The following is a 27,026-nucleotide window of genomic DNA, read 5'->3' as shown; positions in this document are numbered from 1 at the left end:
GGGCTACTTACGGTGTGGAAGAATAGCCTAGTGGTTAAGGCAGTGGGCTACAAAGCAGGGACGCCAGGATTTAAATCCCACTGCTAATTCTTGTGACTTTGGAGAAAATCACTTTACCCTCCATTACTGCAGGCACAAACTTACAGCCAGACTTACTAACACTTTTTCACCCTTCTGTCTATGGGAAAAAAGCTTACAGATCAATTTTAAAAGCATTGTCGTGCAAAAATGCCCATATATGCACGTATGTGAGCAACATAGATTTTTAAAAGTCGCAAAATACGCGCGTGTGTACCCATGCACATGTGAGGAATAAGGCGGCGGGGCATGGGTATTCCAGGGTGGAGCCAAGACTTTCATGCGTAACTCGGAATTTTAAAAAACGAAACCCGCAGTGCACGTACACTAGATATCCACCTAACTTTACTGCTGCTCCAGATGAGAAGCAAGTCTGTAGATCTCGGGTTTTAGGGCTTATAGGACAGAGTCAGGGATCCAGGTCAATTGGGCAGCGTGCAGGATGAAGAACCAGAGGGGGTCTGCAAGACCTTGCTATTAACTGGACAAACTGGTAGACTAATTGGAAAACTGGGAATGTGCCTCTCACGAGCATGCTTTAAAATTCGCTGACATACACGCATAAAAGCCGACAAGGTCCTATTGAAGACACGTGCGCGCTAGCTATGCTTGAGTAACCTCTTAAAATTAGGAGCATACTTACACGTGGTTGGTGCACTTTAAAATATACACACATAAGTGCGTGCATAATTAAAAATTGTAGCATCTCCTCACTCGTGCACCGATATGCGTTCATTTTAAAATCAAACTTTTAGGAAATAAGGCCCTTAGATTGAGAGCCCTCTGGGGACAGGGAAATACCTGGGAACTTGCCAGGTTCTTATGGCCCGGATTGGCCACTGTTGGAAACAGGATGCTGGGCTTGATGGACCCTTGGTCTGACCCAGTATGGCATGTTCTTATGTTCTGAAGTGGCTGAAAGGTGAAATATAAATAAAGCATAAAATATAATTCTGTTAGTAATTATTTCTTTATATGCTAGCTATTGTTTTCTTCTCAAATATATTCTTGAACTATTTTGAAAATCATAATAAAAATAACATTTAAAAAAAAAATAATAAATATATATATATATATATATATATATAAAACCCCAAAACAAAAAAAATGTTTGCATTATGCACAGAATGAAGGGAAACTGTTAAAGTTTGAACATTTTAAAACCATTCTTTTCCTGGTGTTATTTCTAGATGGCTTTTGTAAGCCTTTATTAAAGAGAGACAGACAAAAAAAACAAAACAACCCACAAGTCACAGAGCTATTCTGATGGGTAAGTCAGTCTTCTTTATTTTTAAACATCAATGCTTTGCATGGTTTGTGCATACATGCAGCAGTAAGGATTGCCGAGGCTTTACTTGGTCTGATATTTTAGTGGCACATCTAAAACGAATACATTTACCTCTGACAGAGTCTGTACAGTTTAGATAAATAGAACTCTGGTTAGCTATACTAACTTGTATGAATGCAATAACAAAAAAAATGCTGAGAAGCTTGGTACAACACTGTAAAACACAACATGATGCGGACAATGAAAAACAGGGCAAAGAAATACTAAACTTCTATACTTATGGTAAAGGCATTGGAAATACAGCCGCACACCATTGTTGAGTCCATAGATACTTTTGATCTTTCAGTCCTCACTGAGGGCAGAATATGCACCACTAATATCTGCAGAATATAAGGTAGCCCAGGTTACTGGTTCCAATTCCATACAGGAATGTGAGTTCTGTGCATGTTTGTGTGCGCAGGCGCGCGAGCACCAAGGACTCGTTGCGGATTAAAAGGACATAGAAAACAACATTTCTCGTTTTGTTCCGAAACACAAAACATCCTGAAATGTTTGTTTTGTTTTTGCAGTTCAGTGCAGGCTAAAACGAGTTAGTACATATTAAAGGGCTTAACATACACGAAAAAGTGTAAATGAAATGAAAAAAAAAACAAAAAACCACATAAAAGAAAAACCAAAACAAAACTTGCTTTTTTGGTGACACACCTCTAGTTTGCACGTGTGTAACCATGCGCAATTGTATCCTATCATAAATCATAATCAAACCTTCAACATTCCATTAGGCCAAATAATACAAACAAATTCTAGAAACCAAATAGATCATTTTTAAATAGCAGTTATGGGAATATGGGGGGGGGGGGGAGGGGCGTAATAAGATTACAAGCCCTGGACTGGGCCGGTGGCTCACGCGGTAGAGCCGTATGCATCGCCGTGCATGAGACCTAGGTTCAGTTCACAGGATTCTGCTCCCCTTGCCGGCTGGGGTTGGGGGATGCCCTGGAAGCAGCATTTACGGCTCCTGCGGCAGGAAGGGGAAGGGAGTTACAATTGTGGCACATTGGTAACACTTAGTTGCCAGACTCAGGTCCACATTACCTGGGTTTTAGAGGAAGCCATGGTTTGTGGCCCCTGGCTGAGAACTGTTGCTGCAATGACTGGCTTGTGTTGTAGAGTGTTGAATTTTTTTTATTTTTGTATTTTTTTTAATTAAAAGAGGGAAACTCACACCCCATCTCCTTCCCCTTCCCTGGTGGTTGTGACTGAGAGATCATGACACTATAGCCCAATACCCAACAGAGGCTTTTTTCTGATTGAGCTGGAAGCCCAAAGGAGCAGGCAGAAACCACCAGGCTATTAAAAAAAAAAAAACAGAAGATTACAATGTTCGGGGAAAATAAAGCATTGTGATTTGTCAGCATCAAGAAAATACAGCAAACTTCTATGTATAGTCAACACATCATGAGGCACTAAACCCATGGTAAAGCAACTTTCACAATGGCTGACAACATAACAATGTGTTCTAGCCTCTTGGAAACACCAGTTGAAGCAGTTAAACAAGTAGTAAAAAAAACAATTAAACATTATTTTAAAAACAAACTCTCTGGATGTTTATTTATCTTTTTTTTAACCCCCTAACACTTTACAAGTGCAACCCCGCATGACATGGTGGGGGCTAGTGACAGAAGATTTTAGCACACTCCCCAGGTGGAGACCGCAACAGGCTTACGCAGCACAATCCTTTTAATGTTACACCCTGTTGTGTGCTGCTACCTACACAGCACGTCCTCCTGCATGCCACTTGTTGACAGTCTCACGGTACTACACCCCACCAAATTCTTCCCTCACTTCCCCACCCGTACGTCCCCTTCAGCATTTTTCTTGTTGCATTCAAAGCTTCTGCACAGCAGAAAAACAAAACATAATTTGACATCCAAGCTCTTCTTTCAGCTTCTTTATTTGAGCAACAGTGATTAAAACTGACTCAGATGGGCCTCCCCGTTCCCCCCCCCCACCCCCCACAGTCCACAATATTAAACAAGATGCCCATAGTATAAGTTCACTGTCAGAGAAGACGCAAGGCTTCACATTATACACACTGTGTGCACATCGAGCTATTCTTGAAAATTAAACAAAACCAAGCGAAACCATTTGAACCAGAAAGACACAATGCTGGTTAGGCAACGTTAGGCCTGTGTGGAACTGTGTCCATTTTCCCTCAGTCATAGAGAACCATAAGACTTATAAGCGATACAACATTATAGTGTTCTAACACATGTAAACCAAAGACGTCCAGTGAAAACCGATGATTTAAACATACTGGATCTCACACCCATGATGTGTAGTAAGCAGCCTGTGGAAAGCAGTGGTACCAAATGTAATTATCTGGGTCAGGTGGGAGAGCCAGCCTCCTAATGAGGCAAAGGGACCAGAATTTCCACATAGTTGATGGGGAAGAAGCCCGACTGGCCATGGAGCATCCCCTCGTACCAATTCTCATCAATCTGATTGGTGAGGGTGATGATGTCGCCTTCCTTAAAGCCCAGCTCGCCTTCGTTTTCTGGATCAAAGTCATACAGAGATCTACAACACGGCTGATCCATCGGAGCTCCTAGAGGAAGGAAGACAAGAATAGGTGTATATAGCTGCCCATCTCGTCAACCAATGTACAATTCTGTATGTTCAGTCACAAAAAAACTGCATAACAACAACATAAATATACAAATGTCAGGGAAATTCCAGCTTATGACCATTGTGGCAATCATACCTTGCCAGTGACATCACATAAAAAAGTGAGAAGTACGTAGAGTAGCAAACTCTAAAATACTTCACTGTTTAATGGAGTCATTTTCAAAGCCATGTCCATGCATAAAACAGTTTTTATGCATGTAAATGGCCTGTTAGAAAATCTGCTGGTCTTGGTGTGCATAAATTACGCAATATATATATATGTAATTTACTTGGTATGTACTTTTGTGCATGTAAACAAAAGAAAGGTGTTTTAGGGCATGAAGATATTTTATTTATTTATTTATTTATTTTATTTATTTTTAACTTTTATATACCGACATTCTTGCATTAAATGCAAATCATGCTGGTTTACAGTGAAACAGAAAAAGCAGGAAAAAATTCCTTAGTCGAATACAATGAAACAGCTTAGTTAAAGGAAACATAAATTAATAAATTTTTACATATACACAAAGGTTTGCACGAAGGGGTGCACAAAGAGGAGAGCCCCTTTGTCACGCCCCTTTGTTTTTGTATACTGACATTCGTTAAGAAAACATCACATCTGTTTCCATGGAACAAACAAACAGTAGCCAACGGGGCTTTACAATGAAACTGATATGTGAACTGGGGAAGGGGGAGAGGGGGGGGGGAACAAAGGTAATGCTGTACAAAAAGATAAATTCAATAAAATGATTGGATAAATGCAATAAAGTAATTAGATACAGGTATATTATTTAGGTATATTATTATTCAGGTATATTATTTAGGTATATGAAGATGGGGGCAGAGTTTGGGTTTACATGCATAGGGGCAGATTTTAAAAACCCTACGCGCGCCGAGCCCATTTTGCATAGGCCCGGCGACGCACACAAGTCCCGAGATGCGCGTATGTCCCGGGGCTTGAAAAAAGGGTGTGTGGCCTGGGTGGGGCAGGGCATGGCCAGAGGCCTCCGTAGGGCCCCTAGGCCAGAGGATCGTGCGCCGGCCAAGTGCAACTTACAAAACAAAGGTTAGGGGGGTTTAGGTAGGGCTGGGGGGTGGGTTAGGGAAGGGAAGGAAGGGGAAGGTGGGGGGGCAGAGGGAACAGGGAAAGCCATCAGGGCTCCCCTAGGGCTCGGCACGCACAGGATGCACAAGTGTGAACCCCCTTGCGCGTGCCGACCCCGGATTTTATAACATGCGTGCGTGTGGCTGCGCACGCATGTTATAAAATCGGGCGTAGATTTCTGCACGCCGGGTTGCGCGCACAAATCTACGCCCGCGCGTAGGTATTAAAATCTGCCCCATATTGTTTTATTTTAAACAGTATACGGCCGATGCAATACCATGTGCTAGCCGCTGCGCATGGCCTAACATGCAACAGAGATTGGTTCGTCCAAAACGTGTGTCCGAATTACCGCGTCACTAATAGCGCTCATCACATGGAAATTCACATAGATGAGGCTATTAGCTAATCCCTGTGATCCAAAAAATTTTCCATGCAGCAAATGCGCCCTTGAAATGCAGTAAATTTTACGCCAGACCGGGGCTGGCATTAAGGTATGCCATGCTCAAAGGCACATTGAAAAAAATAAATAAATCCTGCTTTTTGTGATTCTTCCTACATAGTATTGTAGCGATACTATGTAGGAAGAACCAAATAAAGCAGAATTTATTTAAAAAAATAAAAATTCTTTGAAAAAAAACCAATATTGGACATCCAATATACACACACAAGATACATGGTCAAGGCCATGTATCTTGTGCATGTATAATCCAGTAGCAGGAGAAAAAAAGGGACGCTCGTAGATTGAGCGTCCGTTTTCCCAACCAGCTTCACAGCCACCTCCTCCTATGCACCCGATGAGGAGGAGGTGCTAGGGACGCACGTTTGTCCCCAGCGCTTCCTTTTTAGCACGACCCTTCTTTTTAATATTGGATTGTGAACCCAGGAGAGGTGAGCGCCCGTTTTCCGCACACATTTACTGCATCGGCCCCAGTGTATGTAGATCCACGCGCACAAGTTACTCCATGCCAGGAGCAGAGATATAGCTTTCTATTGGGGGAGACTGTGTGCTGATGTTCCAAGAATTTCAAAGTGAAAGCATGCACTGGAAAACCTGTGGATAAAAGTTACCCCCAGACTTTTCTATCTTTGAAGGTTACCCTCTAAGTATAACATATCAGAATGTTCCAAAACGTTCCTGATCCTTCTTTCTCTATTTTGCTTACCCCTCCCCTTGCTCTTTGATGGACTTGCCCCATCTTTCCTTCATTCCTATGTCTTAAGCTTCCACTTGAAAGAAGCAGCTTCAAATGCATTGACATTGAGATTTTCAACTTTTGATTAATTGAGATATCGAATTCTTTGGGAATATTTTTAAAGGGTGGGGGATTGGGTGATGATATATGTTTACAGGGACACTTTTGGGATGGAGTTTCTTCTTGTAATGAGACTTTTGTAATTAAAAAAATTATTGTCAAAGTGATTATGACGGTAACTTTCAAACCGATGGATGGATGGATGGATGAGCCGATTTTATAACATACGTGCGTCTATGCGCCTATTTCCCAGTTCCTTCTCAGTTCACTCCAGTAAAGGAGTGGATTTCCTAAACCCCCTTGCCTCCTTTTTACCCTACTAGCCCCAACCCCTAAAACCCTGCTCACTGCCCTTTTTTTTTTTTTTTTTTAAATTTAACTACTTCCATGCTGTCTCTAGCAGAGACAAGTTACACGGTTGTGGGATCCCGGCAGGCGCTAAGAGTGTGTAACTCACTTCATGGGTGCAGTCCCAGCCTGTCCATGCCCCACCCCCACCCCTCTTTCGCCAAACCTATTTTACCTGCATATCGGGAGACACGCGTGGGGCTGCTGGCCTCTTAAAATCCGCACGGCCCGCGCGCAGCCCTCTCATGTGCGTATCTCCCAGATTTGCCGCGTATAGGGCTTTTAAAATTCGCCCTTTAGGGAATATTAATCTTTTTGTATAGTTTATTCATCTTATGCATATGTATATTAGCTGGAGTTTTTTTTTAAGCACATCGCAATTATTTTGAGGTCATTTGCAATGCCATTCATGATGTTGTGGAAGCGAAAAAGATGCTAGTTTATGGTGGCCCTTGCTAAGGCGATCGCTTGAAATTATGGTCTTGTGTTGTGAGTTTGTTAGGTTACTGTGAAAACATTTCTTGTGAATTGACATCTAAGATTTTTTTTTTTATACCAGTTCATCTTTTCTCTCAATTTCAACACCAAGTAAGAGATCAGAAGAAAAAAAAATAGAAGGAAATCTTTAAAATATTCTGGCCTTTTAACTATACAATATAGGCATAGTATTGTAGCTTTAAACCTTAAGTTGACTTTTGTCTTATGGTTTTACATATGTACATGTGCCAACGTGTGTACACCCTCAGCCCGATTTTAAAAGGGCCACGCGTGTAAAAAGGAGGGGTTATATGCACATGGCTGGGCCTTGCATGCGCTGCACACATTTTCGGAAGGGCCCGGCCATGCACGTAAACCCCGTTACACGCGGGCAGGCAGGAGGGGGGGCGTTTGTTATATAAATCGGCACGGATCTTTAAATCGATCCTCCCGCTATGTTTTTTTTCACTGAAGACATGTGCGGCTCTACTTTCTGACACAATTGTTGTTTTACCACATATGCTCCTAAACTGAACTGAAATGTGTATAATACATTACAAGGGTAATTTTCAAAGGCATTTCCACAGGTAAAACTGTGCTTTACCTGCAGAACTGGCCTGTTATAAAATTGCCCACCCAGTATGCGGGTAAATTTATGCACTTATACCTTGCAATAATAATATATACAGTATATGCTGGATCATATCAAAAAGTCCATCTAGCCCAGCATCCTGTCTCTGACAGCAGCTAATCTGTGCCATAAGGTACTTGGCAGAACACAGAGTAGATCCATTCCTTGTTGCTGGATTGGGAATAATCAGTGGCTTTCTCAGCTCTGCTTAGCTAATAATGGTTTATGGACTTTTCCTCCAGGTGCTTGTCTAAAACCCTTTTAAATCCCAGCAATACGAACTGCTTTGAAGGTGGAACACAATAACGCAGTAAATGATGGCAGAAAAAGACCCACAGTCCATCAGGTCTGCCCAACAAGCTTTTTTTTTTTTTAGGGTTGTAGCAACTGCCGCTCCATGCAGTAATTGCCAGGTTCCTGTGGCCTGGTTTGGCCACTGTTGGAAACAGGATGCTGGGCTTGAAGGACCCTTGGTCTGACCCAGCATGGCAATTTCTTATGTACTTATGTAGATTACCTCCCTGAGCCTTCTATTAAAGGTAGTAATTGCTAATCTGTGTAGCTTACCCTAGCTAACCCCTTTTTTTCATTTCCATCCTTTAGCTATTAGGGATCCTCTGTATTTATCCCACCCTCTTTTGAACTCCATGACTGTTATTGTCTTCACCACCTCTTGTGGGAAGGCATTCCAGTCATCCACCACCTTTTCCATGAAGAAATATTTCCTGACGTTGTTCCTGAGTCTACCTCCTTGGAGCATCATATATCCCCTAGTTCTAGAGTTTTCTTTTTACTGGAAAAGGCTTAATTCCTGGGCCTCATTAATACCCTTCAGGCATTTAAAAGTCTGTATCATATCTCCCCCCGACTCTCCTTTCTTCCAGGGTATACATATTTAGGTCTTTGAGTCTCATCTCATAAGTCTCCCTGTGCAGGCCCCACATTATTTTGGTTGCCTTCTCTCTGGACCGCTTCCATCCTTTTTTGAGATACGGTCTCCAGAACTGAACATGGTATTCCAGGTGAGGCCTCGCCAGGGACCTGTAAAAGGGCATTATCACCTCTTTTTTCCCTGCTGGTTGTGCCTCTCTCTATGCAGCCCAACATCCCTTTGACCTCAGACATCGCCTCGTCACACTGCTTCGCGACCTTCAGACCATCTGACACTATCACCCTGAGGGCTCGTTCTCAGTCTGTGCACATCAGTCTTTCACCTCCTATGACATACAGCTCCTTTGGATTTCTGCACCCCAAATGCATGATTCTGCACTTCTTGGCATTGAATCCCAGTTACCAAACCTTCAATTACTCCTCTAGTAACTCAAAACACAGCTTGATTATGCAGTGAGTGAAAAAAAAAATACTCTCTTGGATTTATTTTAAATCTGTTACTTGTTAGTTTCACTGAGTGTCCATTAGTTTTAGTACAAATTGACAGGATAAAAAAACCATCCCTTTTTTACCTGTTCCACCCCACTCAAGATTGTATAAATCTCTTATCATATCATTCAGTCACCTCTTCTCCACAATGAAGAGCCCTAACCAGTTTAACCTCTCTTCATAAGGAAGCCTTTCCATTCCCTTTATAATTTTTATTGTTCTTCTAGTTCAAAAAATGACAGGAGTCAGGTGGCACCTTATAAACTAACCAATTTATTGAAGCATGAACTTTCAAGGACAGTGCACTTCGTCAGATGAAGAACCTAAATGTGATCAGGCGTGGGCCTGCTCAGGGGCGGGCTGTGTCAGAGATCTATGTGGCATTTTTTTGTTGGCTATTGGAAGTGAAAAAGCTGATTTAGTTTCCTGGTTTCTCTGTCCCAGTTGGGCTATGGTTTACAACCCTGGATATCCAAGATAGGAAGAAAGAAGACCTGCTATTCCATCTTATGTCCATTGCATGGACAGTGGTGACTGTATTTTGGAGTGACCTAGTGGCTGGAAAGTGGCAATTCTCTTTGAATGGCTGAGTATCTTTGTGGAGATTTTGTGTCTTTTTGGTTCAGGAGGAAGTTTTGTCTATACTTTGGCTTCTTGTGGTTTTTTTTTTTAGTTTATAGTTTTAATGTTTATATTATATTATGCTGATTACAGTAATTACAGCAATTGTGCTTTTGAGATATTGTTGAATTTTAGCGTTCATTAGGTGCCTTGTTAAATTGGAGGCTGAAGGATCCACCACTGGGATTTGTCCAACACAATTAAAGTGATCTTCTATTACTCCAATCCAAAAGAAAAAATCAACATCGTTTCTGGAATTTTCTAACCTCAGACCAATTGCTACATTAACCTCTCTTTCTAAAACAATAGAATATTTTGTCTTGCATCAGTTAAATGAACATCTTCTAGAACTTGATATATTACATCCAAATCAGCATGGATTCAGGAAAGGCTATTCAACTGAAACACTTCTTCTTTCTTCCTCTGATACATATTCGGGGGTTTCGATTCAAATACAGATTTTCTGTTAATACTATTAGACATCTCAGCTGCGTTTAATACTCTAGACCAGCGGTTCTCAACCGGTGCGTCGCGACACACCAGTGTGTCGCCAAGCACCGGCAGGTGTGTCGCGTGGCTCCCGGTCCCTCCCGCTGCTCGTTCTTCCCTGCTGCCGTTGCCGCCGGGCTATCAGCACGTTCAAGCCCAGCGGGAACGGCAGCGGTGCAAAAAAAAAAAAAAAAAAAGCTGTGGCATCCGCGGCTGCCCTTTTCTTCTCCCCGCGCCTGCATCCCCCCCCCCCCGGACCCGGAACAGGAAGTGATGCGCGGGAAGAAGAAAGGCCGTGCCGCGTGATAAACTAGCAGGCACGGCCTTTCTCACGCGGCACGGCCTTTCTTCTTCCCGCGCACCACTTCCTGTTCCGGGTCCGGGGTGGGGGGGATGCAGGCGCGGGAAGAAGAAAGGCCGTGCCGCGTGATAAACTAGCAGCGGCCTTTCTTCTTCCCGCGCACCGCGTATCACTTCCTGGTCCGGGGGGGGGGGGGGGGGGGGGGGGGGGGAAATGCAGGCGCGGGAAGAAGAAAAGGCCAGCCGCGGATGCCACAGCTTTTTTTTTTTTTTGCACCGCTGCCGTTGCCGCCGGGCTATCAGCACGTTCAAGCCCAGCGGGAACGGCAGCGGTGCAAAAAAAAAAAAATCTGTGGCATCCGCGGCTGGCCTTTTCTTCTTCCCGCGCCTGCATTCCCCCCCCCGGACCAGGAAGTGATACGCGGTGCGCGGGAAGAAGAAAGGCCGTGCCGCGTGATGAAGTAGCAGCGGCCGCTGCAGCATCGGCCCCCAAGCTATTGCAGCAGACGGTAATCGGGAGAGGAGAGAGCAGCAGGAGCCTCCCGCGATCGATGGAATTCTTCCTTATTGGCCTGCGGGGGCTGGAGGAGGAGGAGCAGCTACCGTTGGGGGGGAGGGAGAGAGAGAGGAAGTGAGTGACAGAAAGAGAGAGAAGCAGCCAGCCAGCCTGCCTGTGTGTGAGAGAATGTGTGTGATTGAGAGCCTGTGTGTAAGTGAGAGAATGTATTTGATCGAGAGTATGTGTGTGATTGAGAGAAACTGGTCAGAGAGCTGATGTATGTGTATATGTGAGAGACAATGAAAGTGACTGCTCAAGGAGATGACTGATGTGTATGTGAGACAGTCAGGGATGTGTGTTTGTGTGTGTGTGTGAGAGAGAGAGAGAGAGAAAAAGCATGGAAGTGAGAAATCTGGGTATGTGAGAAAGCATGGGAGTGGGAAGCCTGTGTGTGTGCATGTATATGAGAGAGACTGGTTGGTAAGGTGACGGTGTGACTGGTGTGTATGTGAATGTGAGAGAGAGAATGTGATTCAGGGAATGAGAAGCCTGTGCACGTGGAGAGCGAGCATGGAAATGAGAGAGAGAGATTGGTGTGTGTGTATGTGTGTGTAACAGAGAAAGTGATTATGGGAATGAGAAGCCTGTGCATGTGAAGAGAGTGAGCATGGGAGTGAGAACCTGGGTGTGTGTGAGACACAGCATGGGAGGGAGAAGCCTGTGTATGTAAGACAGAACATGGAAGTGGGAAGCCTGTGTATGTGTGTGTATGCATGCATGAGAGAGATCAGGTGACGGGTGTGTGTGTATGTGTATGTGGGAATAAGAAGCCTGTGCATGTGAAGAGTGAGCATGGGAGTGTGTGAGATACAGCACGGGAGTGAGAAGCCTGTATATCTGAAAGAGAACATGGGAGTGGGAAGCCTGTGTGTGTGTATGCATGAGAGAGATCAGGTGACGGGTGTGTGTGTATGTGTGAGAGAGAGAAAGTGATTATGGGAATGAAAAGCCTGTGCAGGTGAAGAGTGGGCATGGGAGTGAGAAACCTGTGTGTGTGTGAGACACAGCATGGGAGTGAGAAGCCTGTATATCTGAAAGAGAACATGAGAGTGGGAAGCCTATGTGTGTGTGTATATGCATGAGAGAGATCAAGTGACTGGTGTGTGTTTGTGTGTATGTGAGAGAGAGAAAGAAAGTGATTATGGGAATAAGAAGCCTGTGCATGTGAAGAGTGAGCATGGGAGTGTGTGAGATACAGCACGGGAGTGAGAAGCCTGTATATCTGAAAGAGAACATGGGAGTGGGAAGCCTGTGTGTGTGTATGCATGAGAGAGATCAGGTGACTGGTGTGTGTGTATGTGTGAGAGAAAGAAAGTGATTATGGGAATGAGAAGCCTGTGCATGTGGAGAGAACAAGCATGGGAGTGAGAGACTGGTGAGTGTATGTGAGAAAGAGAAAGTGATTATGAGAGTGAGAAGCCCATATATGTAAGTGGAACACGGGAGTGGGAAGCCTGTGTGTGTGTGTATGGCATGAGAGAAACTGTTCAGGAAGGTGACTGGTGTGTTTGTCAAAGACTGGGAGATGATTGGTGTGTGAGAGACAGAAACTGGTCATGGGGGCATGACTGGTATGGTGTGTGTGTGTGAGAGACATGGGCCCTAAGGAAGAGGACCATGAGTATAGAGCTTAGCCACTACTGCTGCTTCTGGTGTGTGCTACAGCCTGCATGGAAGAGGAGTAGGAGAGCTGCTGGAGGGGGTAAGTAAAGGTGGCTTTTTAAGTTTATTTTTCTTGATTGACTGCCATTTTAATTATTTAATATTATGTGATGTGTCTGCTTTTTTTGAAATATTTTATTGGTGTTTGGAGAATTTTTAATAGTTTTTATGAGTTTTTAATTGTTGGATGTTATTCTGTTCATAGTTGTTGTGAAACATTTATTCTGCTTATTAGTATAGTTTTACAATTATTTCTGTGTGGGGATCTATAGCTGCTTGTTAGTTCTGTTTTCCTAATAAGAGGTGTATTGGTTTTTAGGGCCTGATTTTAATATTTATAGTGTTGCCTTTTCATAGATAGGGTTGCTCCTGTTTGAGTGTATTCCATAATACAGGTGTAACTGTGTGTGGATTAGTTTATGTGCATTACTACAGATCCTGGGAGTATGTTAGGTCGGTTCTGTGTCTGTTACAGAGATATTTTACTAGCATGTAAGTGTTTTATCAGTCTTATTTGTTGCGTTTTCTCAAGAGGACATGCATTGGTGGTAAACTGCTGTCTTTTCATAAGTAGGGCTATTGAGCCTGAAAGTAGAAGGAGTTTGAGTTGCTGTTACTGAGATGACACCAGAACCAGAATATCTTTTTTGTAGATGAGTTGAATGGGGAATGTCATAATTCTGCTTTACATCCATTATTGTGGATCAGGGGGGTTCCCGTGGATGCAAACTGTACATTTACATCTAGCCCTGTGACGATCATGGGTCAGTGTGTCACGCATGTGAGAACCATCTGTCAGGTGTGTCCCGACAGAAAAAAGGTTGAGAACCACTGCTCTAGACCATAAAATTCTAATATCCAGACTTCAAGCTATTGGTTTGCAAAATACAGTATTAGACTGGTTTAATAGTTATTTCACCAATCACTGCTATCAAATTAATCTTAAAGATAGCTCTTCTCAAATTTACACTCAATCTACTGGAGTCCCACAAGGGTCCTCTGTCACCAGTACTATTCAACATTTATTTATTACCATTATGTCAGATATTATCCACCTTAAATATCCAATGTAAAATCTATGCGGATGACATACAGATCTTGTCCCGTTTAAATCATCATGGGCAGATACCATCTCTTTAAGTAAAATTTATATCAAGACAATTGAACAATGGCTGACTCATAGCAGACAAATTAAATACTAAAAAACCCGAGATTTTATTGTTAAGTGTGATTGAAAACCCAGTAAACAGTTCACCACCTTTCATCACAATAGGAAACGAATTGATAGTAATCAAAATAGTAGATTGTAACCTGGGAATTCAATTAGATACCAACTTATCACCAACACAGCACATTTCAAATACAATAAAAAACTCAGTTTTCAAATGACATACTTTAAAAAGATTAAAGCCACTTTTATTTAAATCTGATTTCCAAACAGTGCTTCAAGCCCTTATCTTTTCAGGATTGGACTATTGCAGTGGCCTTTATCTAGGCCTACCTGACTCTGTAACAAAACCTTTACAATTGATTCAAAATGCTGCAGCCCGGTTACTAACAGGTTCCCCAATGAAACAACATATTACTCCCATCTTATATAAATTACACTGGCTTCCAATTAAGTCCAGAGTTAAATATAAAATATTTTCTTTAATACACTCACTTATAAATAATCAGGATTCCATCTGGTTATGCACTGCACTGAGGCTTTATAAACAAACTAGGAACCTCAGATCTGCCAGCAAAAACTTGCTTGAAGTCCCAACAGTTCGGTTTGCAAGATTAAACATTACAAGAGAAAGAGCCTTTTCCATAGCCGGTCCCATACTTTGGAACGCTCTTCTAAATGTCTTGAGACAAATTTCCAATCATAAAGAATTTTAAAAATCATTAAAAGCGCATCTGTTTAAAGAGGCATTTGCGGGATTTGAGCAACTGAACAAATAATAATAAATAAATAATGTCCTCATATCTATCCATTGCTGTTATTTTGATTAAGGGAATTTCTATTTATTTTTTTCTATTTCTTGTTTTCTGTAATTTTAAACGTAGGAGAAACATTCGGAGACGTGTTAGAATAGGGATCAAATTACAAATTGTATTTCTCTCTAACTATTATTGCTTTTTTGTTTGCCTATTTTATTTTTTCTCATTTTATTATTTTAATAACTTATGTTGTTTTATTTATTATCACCAAAAGTTTTTTTGGTAATTTGTGAACTGTTTTGGTCAATACCCATTGTGAAAGACGGTATAGAAATGTTTTTAAATAAATAAATAAAATAAAATATTCCAGTAGTGGTGGGCCGAGGCCAATATGATTAGACAAAGCTCTAAGTGATAGGATCCCAGTCTTATCCTCTATGGTAGGGTTTCCCAACCCTTTCCTGAAGGTACACCTAGCCAATCAGGTTTTCAGAATATCTATAATGAATATGCATGAGATAGATCTGCATATATTGGATACCCAGTATATGTAAATCTATCTCATGCACATTCATTGTGACTATCCTGAAAACCCAACTGGATAGGGTGTGCCTCCAGGAGAATCACTGCCCTGTGGGAATCCCATTAGATAATTCTGCAAAAAGGCCTATAATCGATCAGTCTACCTTGAATAAATTATTCATTTCTTTTATCAATTCTAGATCAGTTCAAACTAAGGCCTGGATTTATCAAAATGTACTAAATATCACATGTGATAGAAAAATGGCATGTTTTATGGTAATAGGCAGTTTATCACAATTTGGAGAGAGACAGACAGACAGACAGACAGACTAGCCATAATGCCCACACACTAGATAGGTATTTATATTTCTGTGGGAGGCCCACCTAGTAACTCGAGGAGAGGTTTAGGTATTAGTGTAGGAGTTAGGGGCCAGTTTGACATTCAAATTGAGACATACAAACAGAACAGTGCTCTCTTGTGAAGATTTGATGACCTTCGGAGTGAGGAAACTCACTCAAAGATGAAATTTGTGCAATGTTTTCTCAATCTAGCTTGATGTTACCCAGGTAGAGAGTCCATCAAGCTAGGTTGAGAGAACATTGCACAAATCTCATCTTTGAGTGAGTTTCCTCACTCCGAAGGTCATCAAATCTTCACAAGAGAGCACTGTTCTGTTTGTATGTCTCACTTTGAATGTCAAAGTGGCCCCTAACCCCCTACACTAATACCTCTACCTCACCTCGAGTTACTAGGTAGGTCTCCCATAGAGATATAAATACCTATCTAGTGTGAAAGCATTATGGCTAGTCTTTCTCTCTCTCACGCTCTTACTCACTCTCTCCCCCTCCCTCTCTACTGGCTGGCTGTTCACAAGCTTCAAAACAACTAAAACTGGTATGGGCAAAAACAATACTACTGAAAAAGGTGTAGTTAAAGCCATGTGATAGGGCTTCACAAAACAGTGAAACTAACTCCTCCTCTTTTTCTGATTTGCATCACGCCATACATTATGGTGCTATCGCATGCGTTAAAGGCATTTTCGCATGCGTTAAGGGGTTTTCACATGCATTAAAGGTGCTTAACGCATGCAAAAACACTATTTCATAAATGACCCTGTAAGATGCCAATCTTATGTGATAGTATGGTAGATTCCTTGATTGATATTCATTGCATCACAGAATTCCAGTGTTACGATCCTGCTCGCAGAGCCCATCCCGTAAGCAGGTCTTCACTTACCCCAGCCCGACTCCACCACTGCTGCTGCTCCCCGTGGCCTAGCCGCCATCACCTTCCTTCGCAGCAGAGGAGGCCGCTGCTGCTCCGACGCCATCCCTGGCACGGCCTGGAGGTCATCGCCGCCACAGCCTCTTCCTGACACAGCCCAGAGGCTGCTGCCGATGTTTCATCTTCGCAGCAGGCCGAGCCGCCGCCGAGTCTTCTGTGTTCTTTGCGGCAGGGACATCACTGTCCATGGTCCTTTTCCTTCCTGGGACCTCCTCTAGGCACCGGCACATGCCTCTTTGCTGTATTTAAAGGGCCAGTGGCGGGAAAAGCCCATGGCCCCACCAGAAGTCCTCTTCAGTCCACTTCTAGGTTCAGCCCTATAAAAGGGCTCAGTTGCTATTCCTTGGGGCCTTCGGATCCAGAATCCAGTTATCTGTGTTCCTTTTTGGGTCAAGGTCCTCCATGATCTTCACTTGTTTAATGGCTCTTCATTCCGTGTTCCTGGTTTCCTCGTCCTGATGTTCCTGGTCTTGTCCTCCGGAGCTCTTTTGTTGTCTGTTTCAAGTCCTGATGTTCCTGATGTCCTGGTCCTGATCTCTGCAACCAGTTCCCAGATTCCTTGCATCAACCTTTCCTGGCATGCCACCGTAGTGGTCCGTGACCAGCCCATGGGGGGCTGTGTAGGGTGCTTCATGGTACAAGGCCTTCTTCTCGTCTGCAGCGCAAGCCTTCAAGAGACTTCTGTTTTTAATGCCTTGCTTCTAATAATCCTGAGTCTTGAATCCTGTTCCGGTCTTTGGAGTCCCTTTTGTCTGCTTCCGTCCATGCCTAAGACTCTGCCAGAACCTGCTCCGCTTCAGCGTGGTTCGTGACCAGCTACAGGTGGCTGTGTAAGGCGTGCCCTTGTGCAGGCCTCTATCGAATCTTCATCATGTTCCAATCTCAAGTTCCCCTTCCTCTCCTGGAGTCTGCTTTGCGTTCAGCGTGGTCCGTGGCCAGCCATGGGCAGCTGTGTAGGGCACACTGCGATGCAGTTCTCACCCAGAACTTTCATCTGAATCCTGAATCCTTGCTTGAGACCTTCTGAGTATCCTAAATCCTTGTCTGAGTCTTCTGAGTAACCTGAATCCTTGACCGAGTCTCCTGGGTATCCAAGTCTTCGTCTGAGTCTTCCGAGTAAATTGAATCTTCATCCGAGTTTTCCTAGTTCCTGTCTTGTCTTGTTCCTGCCCTCAGCCTCCGTCTGGCCTCACGCACTTGTTGTTCCTAAGCGGCGGGTCTGAAAGGGCTATCGAGTGGCCAGAGGGCTACTCTCGTGACCAGCATTGCGTTGCTGGGTCACACTCATGCGTGTAGGTCCAGTGGAGGGCTGATCCTGCTTTGTTCCTGCCCTGAAGTTCCTTGCCTTGGTTCCGGTCCTGCTTTGTTCTTGCTTCGCCCGTGCTTGCATGCTCTCACCTCCCACGGTGTACCTCGGGGCTCTCCCTGAGTCATGCAGTGGTTCAGGGGCTCACGCTCTCCCATGAGCTAGCGACCGTGTCTGCATCAGGATCCGTAGCCCGCAGCCACAACATCCAGATAGATAATGGATACGGATGCATTTATTCTTAATAAAGTATGCCCTCCTGGATTTAGGGCTGAATATTAATCAAAGGAGGGACAAAGAGAAGATGTGAATATTTTGAGGCGTTCAATCCCTTTAGTTTTACTTACTTCTAAAGTCTGGAGACTCTGTCCAGTCTATTTTCCTCTAGGCCTTCCCAATGTTGATTTTCTAGAGCTAGTTGAGGCTTTCTCCATATTGGATTTTGATCCTAACAAGTTGCTTGTTCTTGGGGATTTTAATTTACATTATGACCATCATTACCCACTCAAGTTAAAGGATTTCAAACAGCTACGTCCACCTTGGTTCTCCAGAAGATTGTGTGTTTTTAAGCATATTGCTGGGTATATATTAGATATTAAGGAGGATTTTTTTCAATAATGGTTGTATTGATAACTTGATAGTGACCAATGTTCCCTGGGGTAACCATTCATTAATTTAATTTAATTTTTGACGCAAAATGGAGTCAGACCAGAATCTTCTTTGAAGTTGGGTATGGGGCATAATGATTCTTCTAAGTTTGTAGGCAGCTGGAATATATTTAAGGATGATCTTGATTTATCTACTTTCAATGCAATAGTACAGATATGGAATGCAACTATTACAAAAGCTCTTGATTTAGGAGCCTCGTTAAGATCTTTTGGATATAAATTGAAAAAGTTGGATCCCTTATTTACTTCTGATATCCAGATCCTGAAAAGGAAATTACATTGTATAGAATGCAAGTGATAGAAAACACATCTTCATCAGGCTAAAAGCTTTTATCTTGATATTCTTAAGAAGCATAGATTAGTTATTGATGAGACTTTTCACACATATGATACAGATGGCTTTAACCAACCACAGGTGCTATTTTCTGTTATCAAAGGTTTTTTATCCCCTCCAAAATTCTAAGACTATTATTGAGGATATTGATTGTGAAGAAATTGCTATTTCTTTGTCTCTACAGTAGCTAAACTGCATGCCTCATTGAATTTAGAAGATTCATCTGAGTTATTTTCTCCCACAGTCAGAAAAGATACTATAAAATAAATTTCACCCAGTGTCTTAAGAATGGAATTTTGAGTATGTTATTCCAGATGAAAACCTCTTCTTTCTTGAACCTATATCCCGCTTGGCTAGTTAAAATGGACAAGGATTCATTATGTGATTTTCTTACTACTAATGTTAATGCGTTTTTTAAGAAAGCTGTTTTTTTGTCTTTTCTTTTATTTATTTATTTATTTATTTATTGGTTTTATATACCGACATTCATCAAAGATATCACATCGGTTCACAGCGTAACAAGAAACTAGTGCCAGTGGCGGCGCTTTACATCGAACAAGTTTAACATAATACAGTTAAAAAATATTGGAACATAATAACTAGAGCATGAGGAAAGGTAGGGGAAGTAAAACATTAAACTAAAATTAGAATAACATGATTACAAGATGGTAAAAGAAGAGAAAAAAGGGGGGGGGAGAAGTGACCGAAGAATAAAATTAGATTAGTGAATTATTGTAAGCGAAGGCAATCATACACCCTGTTTTATAAAAATCTAATTTGGAATTTAGGGAGTTTAATAATTAAATTTCTAATTTTCTATTCCTGGGAATAGTGGTTGAATAATTAGTTTTGGTTTAACTTAATTAATTTCTGGATTAACATAAGATTTGGGATCCATTTCAATAATCATTCCAAAAACAATAATGATACAGAGTCATTACTGTTGTCCACAATTGATTATTTACGTTAAAGGTTGGACAAGGGAAGTAAGTACCCAATGGCCTTTTTTTATTTTTTGACATTATTTCAGCTTTTGATACGTAATCATCTTTTTTACTTAGTCCCCTTAAAGATATGGGCTTGGGCCCAACCGTATTGTGTTGGTTTGAATCATTCTTATCAGGTCAATCACTACAAGTTAGATTGGGTACTACTCACTCCACTAGGAAAATGTTAACGTCAGGAGTGCCTCAAAGCTATCCTCGCTCTGCTGTATTATTCAACATCAATTTACAGTCTATATGCAAATGAATTACCAGTTTTGATATCCAATACCATATTTATGCATATTACATCCAGCTGTTTCTTCCCATGTCTGATTTGCCATTATCTTTTTGGCCATGTGTCTTGAAGCATACATAAATTAATTTCCTCTAATGGCCTTGTCCTGAATTTAAAGATGAGCAAGCTATTGCTGGTCGATTGTCTTAATTCAATGACACCTAGCCAGTGACAACTGGGTGTGATTTCTCTTCCTGTACTGAGATGCAGACTCTTGGCATCATAATTGATTCCAAATTGTCCGTGAATCCCAAGTTAATTCTGTTAAGGCTACATTTTTAAAGTTGAATATGGTTTGGAAGTTGAAACTGTTGCTTACCTATAATTTTAGGTGATGGACTTGACTCTTACTGTAATTCTCTCTATTCTGGCTTTTCTGTCTCCTAGGGATGTGCATTCGTTTTAAACGAATTTGCAAAACACTAAGAATAAGGGTCCATTAATTTAATTTGGGGGGCCCTTCAATTCCTTTAAGAATTTAATTTTCGGTGTTTAATTTGGTTAAAACTTCCAGTCGGGCCTACACCTAGGGTTGAAGTCGGGGCCTTGCCTAGGGCATAGGCCAAGGCCCAAAGCAGGGGTCATGCCTAGGACTGAGCATGATGCTGGGGCCTCAGTTTGTTTGTTTATTTATTTATTTAACAGCTTTTCTATACCGATATTAGTCGGCACATCATATTGGTTTACATCAACAAAAGGTGGAAATTACATAGAACAGGGTTGGGGCAGAGGATATTACAGTTATAAGGCAAGGTAGAGGGAAGAAATAGAAGATAACTGAGTGGTCACAGATTAACATTCTGTAAACTTATGAAACCTATTTACATATAACATATAATACATAGTGACATATTGTACATGGGTGATTTCACTGAGCGGGGGGAGGGAGGAATGTATAGGGATGGAGCTTAAGGGAAGAGGGTATGTGGCAGGGGATGATATAGAGGAGTCTAGTCTGGGTATGCAAGGTGGAAAAGCCATGTTTTTAGCTTTTTTCTGAATTTGAAGGGCCATGGCTCAAGATGGAGGTTAATGGGTAGCGCATTCCAACACGCTGGGCCAGCAATAGATAGGGTGCGTTCTCTTGTCGATGTGAGTCGGGCATTCTTAAGAGATGGGATGTGCAGGGTGCCTTTAAGGTTTGTTCTGGTAGGGCGGGAGGATTGTATGGTTTGGAAGGGCTCATTAAGCCAGGTGGAGTTGCTTTTGTAGATGGATTTATGAATTAAAGTGAGGGTTTTGAATAGGATGCGTGAGGGAATGGGGAGCCAATGGAGGTTGTTTAGGAGGGGGGGTTATATGGTCGAATTTGCGAGTAATCATGATGATTCTGGTAGTGGTGTTTTGAAGCATTTGGAGGGGCTTAATTGTGGTGAGAGGAAGGCCCAAATACAGGGAGTTGCAATAGTCCAGTTTGGATGAGAGAGTGGCCTGGATGACTGTTCTGAGATCATGGGTGTGGAGTAAAGGTTTAAGTTTTTTTATAACATTGAGCTTATAGAAGCCTTCTTTTAGGACAGAGTTGATGTGTTTTTTTAGGTTCAGTTGTTGGTCTATAAGAACGCCAAGGTTTCGTACTGGTTGCTGTGCTGTAAAGGAGTTAGAGACTGGGTCGTTGGCTGTGATTAGCTTGCGTATTTGGTGGCTGTGGATAAGAAGCAGTTCAGTCTTAGTTGTGTTAAGGGAGAGGTGGAGATTGGTGAGTAGGAAGTTGATTGAGTTAAGGCATTTCTCCCAAAATTTCAGCGTTGCGGGGATGGATTCTTGTACAGGTATTATGATCATCTGCGTAGATGTAGAATTTTAGGCCTAGGTCGAATAATAGCTGGCAGAGGGGCAGGAGGTAAATATTGAATAGGGTGGATGAAAGGGAGGATCCTTGGGGGACACCTTGGGTGAGGTTGACAGGGGTTGATTTGGCTTTGCCTAGTTTAACAGAGTATTGTCTGTGTGCCAGGTAGGATTGGAACCAAAGGATGCCGATGTCAGATAGGCGGGCGATGAGTAGATTGTGGCTTATATTGTCAAAGGCTGAGGAGATGTCGAGGAAGGCAATGATATAGCTGTGTCCTCTGTCTAGGCCGATGAGGAGGGTGTCAGTGAGGGAGAGTAAGAGTGTTTCAGTGCTCAGGTTTTTACGAAAGCCAAATTGAGAGGGGTGGAGGATGTTGTTGTCTTCCAGGAAGTCCATGAGTTGGGCATTTACCACCCTTTCCAAGATTTTGGCGATGAAGGGAAACACGAGTAAGGGCAGGGCAGGGCAGTTGAGACACGAGCAAGAGCAGGGCCCTCCGAAAAAATTTTCCCCACTTACCTGATCCGTCAGGTATCTGTAGCTGTGGCCAGGCCAGGTCCCAATGCCTGGGCCTTGACCCAGGCCTGATGCTGGGACCCTTGATGTACGACAGCTAAACTGACCTGGCTGAATTCCTGTACATCAAAATAGTGCCATCCACTGGGGAAGATGCTCTGGAGTTAATTTACTCTGGTGCAACCCCAGCAGATGGCATCTGTTCAAGAGCAAAGAAGAAGACGACATGTCAAGAGGAGCTCAGAGGCTGGGCTCCAGGCTTGGGCCTGACCCTAGGCCAGGCACCATTGTCGGTCCAGGCTGAGGCCCCCAGCGTCAGAACCTGGTCTCTGGACTGGGCCAAGGCACTGGGTCTGGGCACAGGTTTAGGCTGAGGCCCAGGCATTGGAACCCAGCCTCTGGATCGGGCCCTGGTGTTCGGCCCGAGCTCCGTCCAAGGCCCCAGTGTTGGACTAGGCCGAAGCGTTGGAACTATGACTCAAAGCCTTGGCCTTGCATAAAGACTAGGCTGAGGTTGCAGTGACCTACTGTAGTTTTGACCTATGCAAGGCCGAGGTATGAGAGATACCTCCTCAGCCCAGCCACCTCGAGACTGTCTCCAAAATCTCCTGCCAGAGATTGCTCCAGAGGTAAACAGAAGGTAATCTCCCAAAGTTGGGTGGGGGATAGTCAGGTAGTTATTTTTATTAATACTCTATGCAGCTAAGGGTTCTAGCATTTTTCAATCCACTAATGAGCTTTATTTAATATAAACCAATGGTAAGTAGCAAGGATTTTAGAGACATGTACTGTTTGGGGCAGATTTTAAAAGCCCTACGCGCATAAATCCTCTTGGATTTACGTGCGTAGAGGGGTTACGCTCACTGGGCCTATTTTCAAAAGGCCTGGCAGCGCGCATAAAGCCCTGGGATGCATGTAAGTCCTGGGGATTGAAAAAATGGGCGGTACAGGGGTGGGGCAGGGGCATGGCCAGAGGCCTCTGCAAGGCTGCTGGGCTGCGGGATTGAGCGCTGGCAGTTGGCTGGCAGGCATAACTTGTGAAATAAAGGTATGGGGGGGATTTTATAACATGCGGCTGCGTGCACATGTTATAAAATCGGGCGCACATTTGTGTGCACCAGGTAGCGCGCACAAATGTAGGCTGCACGTGTACATTTTAAAATCTGCCCCTTTATTTTCTTCTAAATGCTGAGCCTGCACAGTCTGACAAACAAAAGTCTAATTCTGTGGATAAAACACGTAGTCTTTTCTGAACTATTTGGATTGTATAGGTATAAGAGGTAATAGAACTGTCCATAGCACGACCGGGCTCTAATAGGTGTGGAGGAGGGGGAAACGATGTGCACAGTATCAAACATGTTCCCAAAACCTAATATTGCATGCATTTTCTCATCCAGCCTTGGCTTCAAGCCTTGCTTTGCCTCACTTCGTCTTTAAGCCTTGCCTCAGCCATCCCTGTCTTGTTATCTAGCCTTGACTCATGCAGCCTTCCTTGACCAGTCTTGCCTTGTCCTGCCCATCTCATCCAGTGTCCTGTGTGTCTTCATCCATCCTTGACCTGATTCTATAGATTTTGACCTCTCGCTTCAACCTTACTACAATTGCCTGCTGCCTGGACTTGAACTCTCATGTGGACCCGACTATGATTCCCTGCCGTCTTTATCCTGACCTCTTGCCTGGTCCTGACCATTCTTGTTAGCCACGTGCTTTGACCTTGGCCTGTCTCTGTCTCCATTGGTCTGCCCTGATCCTGGCGTACCTTTGGACTCTAATTCTCTTCACCACCCTAGGGACCTACCTAAGATCTGTTGACTGACAGAAGCCAAGGGCTCAACCTGCAGGGGAGGCGGCTGGTATAGATGAAGCTCCAGTCTGGCCTGCTTCAGGGCACGTCCACCAGCTTCCGGTGTAGGCCTCATAAGTTTGCCTATGAGGCTGCGTCAACTATCCGCAGTACAAAGGATGCACGCCCTCAGCACCCTTCACAATATGATACAGACTTTTCGATACCTAAAAGGTTTTAATGATGCACAGACATCATATCTTTTCCATTGGAAAGAAAACTGTAGAACTAGGGGTATTGAAATGAAACTCCAAGGGAGAAGACTGAGAACCAACATCAGAAAATATTTGTTCACAAAGAGGCTGGTGGATGCCTGGAACGCCTTCTCAGAAGAGGTGGTGAAGACCAAAACAGAATTCAAAAGGGCATGAGATAAGCACTGTGGATCCCTAGAGGCTGGAGGCTGGAAATGAAGAAATTGGGTAATCTATATTAACTTTAGGTGCAACATTTCTGCTTGGATGTAACCTGCTTGGGGTGGCAGTTAGAAACATAAGCAGCTTGCTAGGTAGACTGGATGGTCTTTTTTTTCCCGACATTTATAGTTTGTTCTTGTCTGGAAACTTTGTTGTTTTAAATGTTTATGTGCAATTAATAAAGTTTAGTGGACTATGCTTGTAAAAAAAGTAAGACTGCATTCTCTTCCTGCTGTCAGACGACTCAGTGACAGAAAATATATCGCAGGTACCAGGAAATGTTTATCTTGCTCGGTAATCCTTAAAATGTATTAATTACTGTGAGCAGGTTATAGAGACATGTATGACTCCATTTTCTTACATAAAAGGGTATTCATGACCTTCCTCTAAATAAAACATGGTGTTGAAATTTTGATTCTGCAAAATGTCCATTGCAATTTAACTTAATAAAATTATAATTTTATTGCAGTAGACTTTTCTTTCCCTGGACTTACTGTTCATTCCTCCTCCTTCCCTAATAATCTCTCCTTTATAAAAACAAAACATGGTTTCTCATTATAAGTTTCAAAACTGTATCCTTTCCTTATCTCTGGACTCCCCCCATCATTTGTGGCCCCCAGTGGGGATGGAAGAGTTCTTGTTTTGATTTCCGTAATTCTTTTTTCCTTGGCTTCCTCACATTCTCACTCCAAACCCCCTCCAGTACATCCTCAACCCTGATGTTCAATGTATTTTCCCAAAGCTTTGGTGATAGAGGCTCTGCTTTCTCCATTCCCTATCCATTACTGCACAATCACTCTTTCACTTCTACCTGCAGTCTCTTGTCCCAAACACTTTCACCCATTCAACTAAGATCTACGATTGATCTCTTCTTTTATAGTCACCACTAGGCCTGGTACCCAAAAATTATAAGGAACTGAAATACCCCAAACTACTGGGGAAAAAAAAACTCTCACAAAAAGCTCTAATTGAATATTTAGGATAATGAGAAAGTTCACAGTTTTGCATCGTGATCTCTAACCCACCCATTATCCAGATATGAACCTCCAGGCTACCTTTCTTGGATCGTGAAGGTCTTAAAGATTAACCACCTATTGCATCTTTCTGTTTGCTTGTTACTCTTTAATTCTTATTTCCACTGCACCATCTGCTTATTGGGCTCTTTGAACATCTCTTTTTGTATTGAGTATTGTTAATTAAATACAATTGAGCAGTGAAATTTTAATATTTAAAGTAGAAAGCCTGAAGCAGCTTGATATTAGATGCAATTTGTGTTCAGCTCAACACCTCGTCTCCTGAGCTAATATTAATGCACTAGATTGCTTATTTATAGGAGGTAGCTGCTCTTCACTACAGTACTGTTGGAAAGTTGGAACATGCACATATGTAATGCTCTAATTTTGAATGTGTGACTGAAAAAAAAAAAATCTTTGAGGGCCTGGGGGAGAATTAGCTTCTGCTGAAAAAAATGCCAGCACCAACAGGAAAAGGAGTAAAGGAAGACACAGCAGGTACAGTGAGTGACATGCTAAGCGCACAGAGCACTACCAATCTGAATCCTTGTTACTTGCAGCTGCGATGATGAATTCATGGAGGAGCAGTCAAGATCCTCCAGAGATTTGCAGCTGCTTTTTCTGAGGGTATTTTTCCCTTCAAAAATACGGTTGCCTAGTTTTGAGCTAATACTATTTCAGTTTAGCCTTTGACCAGACTCACTTGTTGCCCATAGTCCTTGAAGAGCATCATTGAATCTTAATCAACCCCGATGGTTTACTGTAACCTCTCCTCTAATCTTTATGTTATCTGTTAAAAATGTTAAATGTATTTATAATGTTATTTAAATGTTAATTGTTATTTGTTATAATGTAAGCCGCCCACGTGGCGACAGTTTTTTACTTCACTGTACACCGGTGTGATATGTATTTTATACAGGAACGTCGGTTTATAAAAACTAAAAATAAATAAATAAATAAATAAGATGCCGAGCTCTGCGCATTAATGCCTCCCTACAGATCTAACCCCAGCCCTTGGCATACTTCTTCTACATGCACCTTAAAAGTATATGGGGTGTGGAAAAAGGGGCATATTTTTTGGGCTCTTTTAGGGTGGGAAGTTTTGAAAAAGCCTCCTCCCCCAGGTGAATCTGTATTTACCTGCAGAAATGGCTTCTGAGGCGCATTCTTTCTCTGTCCGGGCACAGGTTTTTACAGAATAGCTCTGGTTAAGAGTAGGGGTGAGGTCACCATGAACGTTGAATCTAAGTATCAGGGCTG

At 42.7% G+C, this 27,026-nt stretch overlaps 1 protein-coding gene across 1 annotated transcript in view; it reads right to left on the bottom strand.

The window, feature by feature from the left end:
- Positions 1-1,328: 1,328 nt before the first annotated feature.
- The window catches only part of SH3GL2 (SH3 domain containing GRB2 like 2, endophilin A1), a 369,136-nt gene continuing 343,438 nt past the window's right edge, over positions 1,329-27,026 (bottom strand). Inside the window, exon 9 of the mRNA XM_029608721.1 lies at positions 1,329-3,974. Coding sequence (XP_029464581.1) covers positions 3,775-3,974 — 200 coding nt within the window. The 3' untranslated portion in view covers positions 1,329-3,774. The remainder of the gene's footprint in view (positions 3,975-27,026) is intronic.

Source organism: Rhinatrema bivittatum, chromosome 1 (genome assembly GCF_901001135.1).
Source record: "Rhinatrema bivittatum chromosome 1, aRhiBiv1.1, whole genome shotgun sequence".
Taxonomy (NCBI): domain Eukaryota; kingdom Metazoa; phylum Chordata; class Amphibia; order Gymnophiona; family Rhinatrematidae; genus Rhinatrema; species Rhinatrema bivittatum.
This window is presented reverse-complemented; position numbering and strand designations above follow the sequence as displayed.